Genomic DNA, 13,237 nt, shown 5'->3' with positions numbered 1-13,237 from the left:
GATGGGTACACTGTGGTCATAAAGGGATGGACATGGTCAGCCTCAAAACTCAGGTAGGCTGTGGTGTTGACACGGTGCTAAATTGGTATTAATGAGCCCAAAGTGTGCCAAGAAAATATCCCCCACCCCATTACACCACCACCACCAGCCTGAACTGTTGATACAAGGCAGGATGGATCCATGCTTTCATGTTGTTGATGCCAAATTCTGACCCGAGCATCCGAATGTGGCAGCAGAAATGGAGACTCATCAGACCAGGCAACGTTTCTGCAATCTTCTATTGTCCAATTTTGGTGAGCCTTTGCAAATTTGTAGCCTCAGTTTCTTATTCCTAGCTGACAGGATAATAAAAAAACAGAGAATAGAGCACCTGCTATTATTCAATAAATTGGATATCTAATTCTAATAATGCAGTTTTAGGTTCGATCTGTGAAAAAAAAACAAAAAACAGACAAAACAAAATCTTCTGTGAAATTCTTGTGCTCGATTTTTCGTAATCTTTATTCAGCAATGCATTTTCAAAGCAAGTTTCAGGGCGAAAAGGATTTCCTCCTATGATACACGTTGCACATCATACATCAAACATTCGTTCAACAGAAAAAAAAAAGCAAAAAATATATATCATCAACGTTGTTCTCAGACCAGGGCAGTTTTTGTGTGTGTACTGAAAATAAGGTACAAAACAGACATTTTGAGTAACAATGACAATACAATTCTACCAATAAAGGTATATTAGTGCATCTAGTTTTTTTTTTTTAAATGTTAAAATGATCACAAAGAGACTGATACTGACGAGAAAAAGATATGTGATAATGATAGAAACCTTTAAAAGGTAAAGTATGAAACTACTTTCGCTTCCGGGTAAAAATGTCTGCAGATCATCAGACGCGTCATCAGTAACTTCATCCGTGACGGAAAAACGCAGGTCTATAAAACATACTTAGACCACAAGCACAGAAAGACGCCGAGTTGTTAACGAACAGCTACAAATTGGTTTATTTTTTGGCTCTCACGGCCTAGTTAAAGTAAGGCCCCGTTTAACAACTACAGTTTATATTCAATAGCATACCCCAGCTCATGTCAGACGTAGTGGAAAAGATTAAAAAATATATAAATTAACTAGTAAGGAACAGCACCGTATTCCCGAAGGGTGAAATGATTTCGTGTGTGAGTTTTTCTTCGAACAATGGCACAAAACCAGCAGTTTTAATGCTTGTTGATCGATATCCTCGTCGTATTAAACATCAGGCAGGATATTAGTGTGCATAAAGTAGGACTGCAGGAGAACAATCCATCATCGATGGTTGTTAAGTTAACATCATTTTAAAGTAAGCTGTAAGATCTTTCCAGCACAGATGAGCTTAATAACACTCAGTGTATATATATATATATATATATGTGTGTGTGTGTGTGTGTGTGTGTGTGTGTGTATATACTGTAAGACAGCAGCAATCTGAGAGAGCGACATGCATTGTATACTAACAGTACACTGCTAAAAGATGGACGCCTTTCGGACAAACGATTGAACGCTACGTCACACAAAATGAGAAATCTCCAAAAAAAAAAAAAGTGTGGGAGTTTGGTCACGTCCTAAACTTCACCATGCTCTACACGGATACTGTAGATACAACTGTTTTGCATCAGGATATATAAGCATAATACACTGACGTAGATGAATGATTAGCACACCCTGACAGAGTCAGTTCATGTCGGCGCTGCTGAAAACAAAAAGCGGGCACTTGTATGAAAAATACAGTCATTAGACGAGTTTCTGTCTCCTCGAACATAATTAAAACGTTAATATTGAAGATGAAACCAAAGATGGATGTGGTAACACTGATGACTCTTAGCTTAGCGTGAGACAAGGAGAGCCTTGCAGATCCGGGGAAGGTGCTTATGAGAACCACACAGACGCGGCGCTCTAGTAAAGCAGGATTCGGCGCTCGATGGCCTTGCGGCAGATCGGGCACTCGCTCATGCGGTCTCCACACAGCTGACAGGTGCCGTGGCCACACATGAAGATCATGTTCTTCAGACGATCCAGACACACCGGGCACATAGTCTGAGAGGAAGAGAAACATGTTCAATGAGCCATAACGGCAATAAAACAAAACATCCTGAAGATCTAGAGGTGCAAATCTGTGGGTAGACAGACGGTAAATAGATTCAATTCACTGTTTAAACTGCATCACTTTCAGCTAAATCTAACACTATCTTACAGCAGTGGACCCTTCGCTAAGCCCCGCCCTCCTTAGTTACTGTTGCTACGCCTGTCAAGCTTTCGTGCCTGGCACGGCTTTTTCAATGTGTGTGCGCCGGTTTCAGACATCGCCAGGGATATAATGTCATTTTTGGCGAACAGGTGAGATATCCGAGAAAGCCAGACAAAAAAAGGACTGCAGTGTGCAGTACAGGGGTATATTCACTACATAATAGGCAACCGATTAGAGAATAATTCAATCAAAATGAAAGCTAGCTTAGCCTAGCCGCCTCATACGCTAACCATTCAACAGCTTAGCTCAGCAGGAGAGGTGAAATTTAAACATAATCTAATAACAATAAATGAAACTGTGATTTCTCTATTTTTTTGCCAAAAAGCCTGATAGATTAATTGTTGTGCAATGAAATATAGCGTTACTAACCGACGAGGAAACACGCATGACAGTGCTTTTACATAGTTTATTCATAGATAGAACAGCCGGAAAGGGAAACTGATGGATTTGTGCCGAATATTAGCATTATATTTAAATAGCAGATTATAATCTGATTAAAAGGTAAGTGAATTATAACAGCGCAAACTTTAACGGTAGTAGTGCTGAGCCTTATTCATTTAACCCTTTAAGGTGACATGCTGACTGACTGACGTGTTTCCCCCCACACGCAACTTTTGTAACGCATGTGCTTCACGTTGCCCTGTCAGAATCCTTGCATACTTTAGAACGCTTAGCTTAAGCAAATTTGATGAACGCGATCCTGCGTGTTGATGAATCTGAAGAGAGTCGATCACCGGATGCGCTATACTGCGCTTGTTTCCTACGTGCCTTCCCTAAGCAACAAGAACAAATGCCTAACATCACCAACGGTGTCTGTATCCCTCAAAGTTGTTTCGGATTAAATGTTTAGAGATCGTGTGACAGATGCTTTTGATGCTTTTATGTTCATATCGCAGCACAAGTGGCACTGAAATGCATATGCTGATGCAATCTGGCGCATACTGGCTACATAGGTACCTGGTTTCGGTACCCACCCCTACTTGTAAAAGAACTATAAAATACAGTTGATTATTATTCTACAAAAAATAAAGGAATTAAAATTGTCCATCCCATCTGCACACTGTCATACTCACCTGCTCTTTGATATCCTGCAGTTGCTGTTGCAGCTTCTGTACATCTGCGTTGACATTAGTGTTGTCTTTGTCCCTCTGCAAGGCTGGGATATTTCCACTGGCTGAAATGCAAAGCAAAATGCGTTGAGAACAAAATATACACACCAGGCCCACAGCCAATCATGTAGCTTATAAAGGTTCATGCCTGGGCGTTTGCAGACCCCAGAGCCTTCTAACTTCTTAAATGTCTGAATTACTTTATAATTCTGAAAGTTTTGTGCCTTTTCTGACTTCAGCACTCAACCCACAGCACTGAAAACGCAGCGAGCCACTCGACAGCCTCTCCAACTGGAGAGAATGACCAATGCAGGGGTGAAGATGCGGACTCTTGAGCCCAAAGGAGCAGGAAGAAGTTGAGGCAGGAAGAAGTTGGGGTGAGGAATTGAATACTTACACCAACTTAGGGCCAGATTGTTGGGCTGGAGAAGATCCTGCGACCCCCCTGCCATTGAGTTAGAGCCCCCTGCTGAGAAGCAACCAGTCACAGTGTTACGTAATGCATGCAACCCCTGGCTGCTGGATCCGGAGACAATCCAGCCTGGCCTTTGGCATATACTACTTATAAATAGTCAGTAGAGGGAGCAAAGGGGGAGAGCAAGTTTTTGACACAAGCTGTTATGGATGGGAGGCTTCGGTGTAGATTAAGGTATACATCATTTATGGCTGCAGGACTATCCTTCACAGCACAAGGGATGACAGCCACCTTCAAAAATAGAAGGATTTGATGTAGGGATGCAGCAATATTTAAACTCGAGCTAATGTTTCAGGGTCTTTTTGTTTGTTTTTTAAAATTTAGTGTCACTAATCAATAAATCCGAAATATATACTATTGACAAAAGAATGTTTTCGCTTACCCCAATGGCAGATTATTTAGCTTATATTATGGGAAAGCTCACTTAGTTTTCATTATGCTTTCAAACGCTTCTTGATTTAAGAATTTTTAGATATTTGGACTAGAAACGAGGCAAAAACTACAAGAAAAGCATTTTTTTATTATTTTTTCGCAGTCTAGTATTGTGGTCTGTGATCACCCAATGCTTTATGATCAATCTTTATATACTACTACAACTTCTGTGCTTTTTTTCTCTCCAATCCAAGTTGGATTTAATTATCTGCCATCACTATGGCCAGTGTTGGGAAAGTTACTTTAGAAAGTAGTGTATTACAATATTGAGTTACTCCCCCAAAAAAGTAACTAGCTGCCTTACTAAGGGTGCTTTCACACCTGTCTTATTTAGTTCGACTGAATCGCATTGGAGTTCGTTTTTCCTCTTGGTGCGGTTCGTTTGGGGAGGGGAAAATGCAGCAATCATACTTGAGCGCGCACCAAAAGTGGACCAAAAAGACCTGCATTCTCGAAATGTAGAGTTTGTCTAAAGCAGGGATACAATCAGCAGCGCAGTCGTCCCTCCAGTGTAAAAACGACATTTTGTGTCTGCCGGTTTTGTTTACGTGCGGGAGTTCACTGGCATTTTCTCGCACGTAAATTCTGACCAATCAATAAGCAGTTTAGGAAATGTTCAACAACATCTGGCCAATGAGAGATGTGGATTTTGCCAGATGACTGCATTTTGGTTCGTTTCAACTGGTTCGGACCAAAGCCAGCAGCGTGGTGTGAAAACGACTCAAAGACGGCAGAAAATGCAACAATGTATCATTTATTGCCCTTGGTCCGGACCAAATGAAGCAAACTACAGATGTGAAAACACCCTTAGTTACTTTTTATGGTAAGTAATGCGTTACGTTACTTTTGAGTTACTTTTTCTGAGCCGGCTGAGGCATGATCTTTCATTTATTCATTCATTTTCTTTCAGCTAAGTCCCTTTATCAGGGGTTGCCACAACGGAATGAACCGCCATCTTATCCAGCATACGTTTTACACAGCAGATGCCCTTCCAGCTGCAACCCAGTACTGGGAACACACACACTCTCATACACTATGGCCAGTTTAGCTTATTGATTTCAATTATTTTTTCATTACTTTCATGTAATGTAATGATTGTGAGGGCGCAGGTGAGACATCAATTTTCGAGCAACGTCTATAAGTCACGTAAAACAATTCATTGCAAACTGAAATAAATATAATTTGATTATAGGGTTTAGAATTGGATGCTATTGAGATTATTTAATATTTTTCCGTTAAAATTTTGTTTAAATTAGGAATTTTGCACGATCGCAAAAAATTGCTAAATATGTTGATTTTGCATTGGTTTAAGCGATCCCAAAATCATGAAAAACTAGGGGGTCTGATATATATTCACACACAGGCTGCAAAACCATTTCCCCCACTTGCATGTAATGCTAGGATTGTGAGGGCGCAGGAGAGACGTCATTTTTCGAGAGACACTCATATCACATGCGCTGCATATACAATGTCTACAAGTCACGTAAAACAATTTATTTCAAACATAAATAAATATATTTGATTATATGGTTTAGAATTGAATGTTTTATGAGATGATTAAGTTTTATTGCGATTAATTTGAGTTTAAATGAAGAATTTTGCAGAATCGCAAAAAAATTGTGACATTTTGTTGATTTTGCGTTGGAATCAGCAATCGCAAAATCACGAAAATCTAGGGGGTCTGATATACATTACACAGGCTGCAAAACTATTTTCCCCCACTTTTATGTAATGTAATGAATGGGAGGGCACAGGCGAGACGTCATTTATCAAGAGACACTCAAAAACATCAAGTGCGCTGCATATGAAACGTCTATTCACCTGATTCTTTGCCGACAAGCGGACGCAGTCATTTGAATGTTTGTGGCTCGAGACTTCCGGTCTGATTGTCTTCCATCCATTTTTAGACATTAAACACTGCTCGTTTCGCTGTTTGATGTTGCAAACTGACATTTTCTTATTATATTATCCTACTTGGTCTGTATAGTTATGCAAACATTTGTTTGTAGAGCAAGTAGTTTGACCGTTTTCTGCCGTTTATCATTCCTAGTCATTTCTTCCATAGGCGACAGAATCGGAAGTTCTAAAACAATTGCGAAAACAGGCGCACTTCTGCATTTTAGAATAAGGTCAATTGTTCACGTGAAACAATTCATTTCAAACTGAAATAAATAAAATTTGATTCAACGGTTTAGAATTGGATGTTTTACAAGATTATTTAATATTTTTGCGATTCAATTTTGTGTAAAAATTGGGACATTTGTTGATTTTGCCTTGGATTTATTGATTGCAAAATCACGAAAAACTAGGGGGTTTGGTATATATTACACAGGCTGCTAAATTATTTTCCCCCACTTTCATGAAATGTAATTGATTGTGAGGGTGCATGTGAGACGTCATTTTTCGAGTGACACTCAAATACATCATGTGCGCTGCGTATACAATGTAAGTCACGTTAAACAATTAATTGTAAACTGAAATAAATATAATTTGATTATATGGTTAAGAGCTGGATCTTTTATAGGATGATTAATTTTTTTTGCGATTACATTTTTTTGCGATTTATTTTTGCATTTAAAGTAAGAATTTTGCAAGATCGCAAAAAATTGACATTTTGTTGATTTTGCGTTGGATTCAGTGATCGCAGAATCGTTTATATTTACACACATTTTCATAAATAAATAGACTAAATGATGTACTCAAAAATCTGCGCAAGCAAATTCTGTGTGAGCCAAGCAATAAGGTATCAATATATTGTGCATCCCTAATTTTATGGCTTTCGTTCAATGGAAAAAAAACATTTACAACAAAGGTTTTAGAAGCCATGGGTGTTAAAAGGGAGATTTTATATGATGGATTAGTGTGAAAGAAGAAGACAGACTGGTTAATTTTAAGCTTGACAAGCGTGTTTGTGTGTGAGATTAGATGTATTTTCACCAAACTGGAAATTTATTGCGACATTAATTTTTTTCTTGGTTTCAAGGGTCAGCTAACAAGACTAAATCATTTTTTGGGTCATTTAACACACTTATTTCCGCCAAAATGATGTCAAATCTGACAGCGGATGTTTACCATGTTCATATTCAAGTCTTCACGTAACTCTAGCCGGTTTACCCGTCTATCCTCTTTAATATGTGGAATCTTCAAAGTGACCGAAGCAGTAGAGAATCCCATCTATGGTGGCACTTCTCTCTCATTGCTCGGTGTTCGTGGAGAAAAGGCGGGGGTAGAGTGCGTTAGGTCTAAATGGGATGCCGCTTGGTTTGTGTGTGTGGAAAAAAGTGGCGCCTTACAACAAACAGATCTCAGGCACTAAAGACAGACCAAGATAAGAGCGAGCGGCTACATTCCTCTGTCGGCTGAACTGTGTGTGTGTGTGTGTGTGTGTGTGGATCAGCATGTCTGTAGGTCAGCAGAGACGTCAGTGTGGATGGATGTGCTGGACATCTAAGCGAGGCTAAAAAGAAACAGATCCTCCTCTCTATAAATAAACACCGTTTAAAAAGAAAAAGTGAACTTACACCAGTATCCCTTTGAACTCAAACTAAACCAACATAAAGAACATGGGCAGTGTCATGATCATGTACAAAAGGAAAGATGACGTCACAAATAACAGGGTTCCCACTCTAAAAACCAAATATCTCGGGCTTTCAATCGACTAAAAAGCCAATTCTGTGATTAAATTAACGCAAATTAGGTCAAATTTAGGAGAGCTTGCAATATTTGTAATTAGCGCAGATTAGTGCTGTTATGATACTGGAATTTCAGTACCAACGTCGCTTTCCCACTAACATTTGAGCCATATTTCTATCACAGATATGCCTTGGACCAGTTCAAATTCCTTCTACGTCATCTTCATTGCTTTATATTAAATGGCATTATATTTGCGTACAGAAACTGGTCATCTAGTGTACGATACTTCAAGTTAGTGTGTGGCTTGTTTTAGATGCGTCATATGACATTATCGCAACACGCATTCAGCCAAAGCCTATAAGAACAAGGCTATGCTGGTAGGGATGCAACAATTAACCGATTTCACTATTAACAGCAGTTTAATTTGTCACGGTTAATTAATCATAAAGGCTTCTCAACACCGTATTTCCGCATGGAACAAAACTGCTGCAACCTAAAGTTATGCCAATGTGCACTAGTTAAAGTTCTGAGCCTGTAAACAATACGCACGCACATTGGATCAAAGGCTAATTTTAACTATGGCTGAGAAGGGTTTTAACTAAGGCCATTCACATATCACATCTTTGACGTGCACAAGTTTGTTATTTCCAATGGAGGCATGTGGTTTGCGTGCATATTAGTGCCTTTCAGACAGGAGTTCAACAGTCTTCGACTACATTTGTTCTATTTAAAAGGGAAATACTTAACTAATACGATGCTTAAATTTCTATTAGACAAAAACTATTTATTTATTTTTGTTCTGTCATTTATTTTTAATGTAAAATTATTACTTATGTTTAAATGCTAAAAACATTTTTCATTTATTTTAAGTCTAAAAATTAATGGATAATATTCTTTCTTTTTTATTGTTATTTTGGGATGTATTCATTGGTTACTAATAACACTTTAAAATGTAAGAAGTTTTCATGTGATTTTCCTAAACTAGTAGTATTTTGAAATGAAAGAACACGTAATAATCGTGATAACTGTGATTATTCCTCAGACTATAATCGTACAACCAAAATCTCTAACTGTTGCATCCCTATATGCTGGTTGTATAGATAACTAAAACGTTAACGTTTTAACATGATCTTTTATAATGCTGTTGATGACGAGATTTTAACAGATCATTTAGTGTCATTTACGCGTCAAATATGATGCAACACACTTTATGTTGCTAATAGCTAAAAACGTTGTTTCTTTCAGTATTACCATTCCATAAATTGAAGAGACCAATGATTTTTGAGCTCAAAAAAGTAATGAAGAACTAATATGTGTTCGCTTGTGTGTATTTTCAAAGCAAAATACGAGAAATGCTGCAAGAATTGCTTTATATTCAGAAAATTGGCCACCAAATCAGTCATTTTTGACTGTAATAATTACACATTTTGATAATTGGGAGGTCAAATTTTAAAATGACAAACTAAATTCCCTGATATTCCATGACTTGGGACAAAAAACTCCCTGAGTTAAAATTCCTTGACTTTCAATGATATAAAAAAAAGTTTATTAAAGCGTGTATTGTGAACTTATGAACCCTAACGCCTTTGTGATTGAATGATAAAGAATAATTTAATGTAATGTTATGAAGGTTTACCATGACGCAAATTGTTCTAGAATATGATTATCAATTGCAACTTCTGTGGATGTAGGTGTACGTAGATTGCAAGACTATCATCGACTGTTTTCTCAGAGGACGACAAGCTGACAAAACATTGCTGCAGCTCTGATACAAGTTTTATTTATGGAGTAAATTTAAAAGGGTGTTCTGTGTTTGTCTCATAATTTGTCTATGGAAATGTGTATATTCAATGCAAAGTATGAAGCTGATGTGTCAGTTCTTGTCAAGTGACTTCCGGTACGCTCGCAGCATTCTTAAAAGTTAAGAAAATTTCAAGTGGGTGCGCCTGGAAGGTGCGAGCGCGTCACTCCCAAAATGCGCCGTAATCCACGTGCCTCCATTGGAAACAATAATTGACTTTATATGGACATTAAAATGGTTTACAATTTAAGACAAAACATTATTGAATTTAAGACTTTAAGGCCTAAAATTTTGCTTATATAAAATTTAAGATATTTTTAGGACTCTGTGAACACCCTGTCCCTAAGACTGGCCTCCTAAAAATCCTTATATTTAGTGTTATGAAGACATTCCAAAGGCATTACAAAGCTCATTCCAGGGTGTTGATATTATGCATTAAGGGGAGGGGCTATGATTTTAGTCATGAAAGCACATTTGGGAAATAACAGATTAGTCATAACAATGGGGAGAGAGAGAGAGAGATGTGTGTGGGCAGGAGGAACGGAGAAAGCGTTAAACACAAAGCCAACGTAAATATTGAAGATGAGAGACATGAGAACGAAGGCGGAGAGAGAGGAAAGAGAAATGAAAACAAAAAAACGGGAACGTGTGGAAGTTCACTCACTAAGGTCCTCATCATCAGTGGCATCCTCCATACCTTTCCCTCCACAGCACAGAACGAAGGGGGTGCGGCGCTCCACCACGGCCCGACACTGCACACACTTTTTCATCAGACTCGCACAGTCTGCAGGACACACACACACAGACACACGCGTACACGCACAGAAAGCAAAGGATTAGCTCCCTTATCCCTATAACCTCACTGTATGACATTTAATTTTGGGACTTATCATTATGATAGGGAATTATCAGCATGATCAAAAGCTTGTTCTATTATAATTTTCCAGTCATTTTAATTAAATAAATACTCTTTAAAGGAATGCTGATGTCTATAGACCAGAGTTCTCAAGATGGCGACAGAGACCGCATAATAAGCCCTTAAGCCTGATTTATACTTCTGCATCAGGTGACCGGCGTAACCCACGGCGCATGCAACGCGCGTAGCTGTGCATTTATACTTCTGCGCGCTGTCTCTGTCGGTCTGCATTAACACTTCCAAAACGCTAGTGGGCAGTGAGGTGTAAATGTTCCTCTGTGTCGAGTTTCTTCGCTGCTTTTTTGCTTTTCTTGAACACTTCCAGGATGTACAAGTGGCTCAAACTCGCTCATTTTGAGGCAGGAACCGGCGGACGTGCAACAACTTTAACTATGAGGTAAACACAAAACAAAACTTTCCATCCGGAGCTCCTTCACGGGACTCCACACTTGTAAACAATCGCTCGCGCCATTCGCGTGGCTCTCGATCCCGCCCAGACTCGTCAGCGATACCAAGCCGACCAATCACAGAGCTTACGCTATGCGTCGTTGCGACGTGTAGTTATATTTTTCGAGAGGTGCACGTCAGTGACGGCGACGGCCACGGTGAAGGGCTATGCGTCAGCGCCCTAGCATACGCCGACGTTTGACGCAGAAGTATAAATCAGCCTTTAGAGTAGAAAAGATGATAGTAATTTCTAACTACAGCTGATCCAAACATTATTAAACAGGTAAGTGACATTCTAAGTCGATCTCTCTTTTATATGTTGCAGTGCTGTATTTATACTATAGTGAATGTAGTGTATTGAGTGTAAGATGGAACTCTTATATTAGGAATGTATGTATTTTGTGTTGGCCACCTTTTGTATATCCATGAGTAACTTTTTTGGTTGGCCGTCTGTTTGTTTCAAATCAGTCAACTGTTTTCATTACTGCTGATGAGTTTAGTAAACAGAAAGAAAGAAGAAATTCCCGCATGTGTTTAGCGTTTGTCCTCATCGCAAACACAACAGTAATAAAGTTAATTGTTACAGATTTTCAGCATTCTTTAAATAATCTTATTTAGTGTTCAACAAAATACTTATAAAGGTTTGTAACCACTTGAACCATCCCTTTAAGGGGCTAATTATATTCAAAAATATTTTTCTAAATATATTATTATTCCAAACAAAGAAAAAAAAAAAACTTTCTACAGAACAAAAATATGATATGAAATACTGTGAAAAATGTCCTTGCTCTGTTTAATATCACCTGGGAAATTTCCTGTATATTACCTAACATTATCCTGTCAAGCCAACTTGTTAAACATAAAAAGAAATAGTCAATTGCCACAGAACAGTAGGATGCAGCCTGAGGTAAAGCCAGAATAAAACGAAAAAAGAGGGTCTTGCTGACAAGTGAAGAATGTATTTAAAGAGAATGAAGCTCAGGGGATCAGACAGGAGGGATGTAAGCTCAGAGCAAACTATTCCTCACCTCTAAGACATTTACATCAGCTCTGAGCTTCAATAAATGCAGGATTTTCCCAATGTAGACTACCTGACAAAAGTCTTGTTAATTCCAGTTGTAAGAGCAACAAATAATAACTTGACTTCTAGTTGATCATTTGGAAAAGTTGAGAAGGTGGATTTTTCTGTTGAGCTGCATCCCAATCATCACAAATACTGCAGAAGACCTATTGGGGCCCGCATGGACCCACGATTCTCACAGAAATCAGTCAAGTTTGGTGAAGCAAAAATCATGGTTTGGGGTTTCATTCAGCATGGAGGAGTGTAAGCGATCTGCGAAGTGTATGGCAGGGGTATGGCTGAGGTATCAAGACATTTGTGCTGCCCATTACATTACAAACAACAGAAGAAGTCAAATTCTCCAGCAGGATAGCGCTCCTTCTCATACTTCAGCCTCCACATCAAAGCTCCTGAAAACATAGAAGGTCAAGGTGCTCCAGGATTGGCCAGCCCAGTCACCAGAGATGAACATTATTGAGAATGTCTGGGGTAAGATGGAGGAGGCATTGAAGATGAACCCAAAAAAAGCAGAGGCCTTTGCCTTTCATATGAGCCACTTCTGATACCAAATGATCAACTAGAAGTCAAGTTATTATTTGTTGTTCCTAAAACTTGGATAGGCGACAAGACTTTTGTCAGGTTGTGTAAGGTAAGGAAAAAATCTCAAATCTGTCAAACTCATCCCTTCCTATTAACAGAGACATCAAATACAGTCACTAATAATAAGATGATCAGAAAAATGTGGCTTTTCTTTTGATAACCTAATGACAAATGAACAGATGTCCTCAAACTATGTCTGATTCATCCGTATCCTATTCTTATCCATCTAGAAGCATGTCTCTGTATCAGAGTCATGTGAAGTGTGATATTCTGACAAGCCAGATGACAGAAAGAGCTGTTTTTCATATGGGATGACAAGGGAAGAGGTGTGGAGAAAACCGACTTACTCTCACAGGCGCACATGTGACCACAGGGCTGGAAGAGCACCGCTGCCTTTTTATCAGAGCAAACTACACACTCCTCGATCTAGGGGTGAGCAATAGAAAAAAGGTTAAATGTGTGACCCTGGACCACAAAACCAGTCTTAGGCG

General features: G+C 38.9%; 1 protein-coding gene across 10 annotated transcripts in view; it reads right to left on the bottom strand.

Moving 5' to 3' along the window:
• Positions 1 to 483: 483 nt before the first annotated feature.
• mib1 (MIB E3 ubiquitin protein ligase 1) overlaps positions 484 to 13,237 on the bottom strand; it is an 88,085-nt gene continuing 75,331 nt past the window's right edge. For 2 of the 10 annotated variants that reach the window (XM_087238886.1, XM_087238887.1), the window contains exons 18-22: positions 13,094 to 13,172; positions 10,388 to 10,507; positions 3,780 to 3,848; positions 3,347 to 3,447; positions 484 to 2,062 (exon numbers count right to left, since the gene is read on the bottom strand). In XM_087238886.1, coding sequence (XP_087095012.1) covers positions 1,922 to 2,062; positions 3,347 to 3,447; positions 3,780 to 3,848; positions 10,388 to 10,507; positions 13,094 to 13,172 — 510 coding nt within the window. In that variant the 3' untranslated portion in view covers positions 484 to 1,921. 10 annotated transcript variants of the gene reach the window in all.

Source organism: Danio rerio, chromosome 2 (genome assembly GCF_052040795.2).
Source record: "Danio rerio strain M-AB ecotype USA chromosome 2, GRCz13ab, whole genome shotgun sequence".
NCBI classification, from domain to species: domain Eukaryota; kingdom Metazoa; phylum Chordata; class Actinopteri; order Cypriniformes; family Danionidae; genus Danio; species Danio rerio.
The sequence above is the reverse complement of the archived record's forward strand: the minus strand, read 5'-3'. Positions and strand labels throughout refer to the sequence as shown.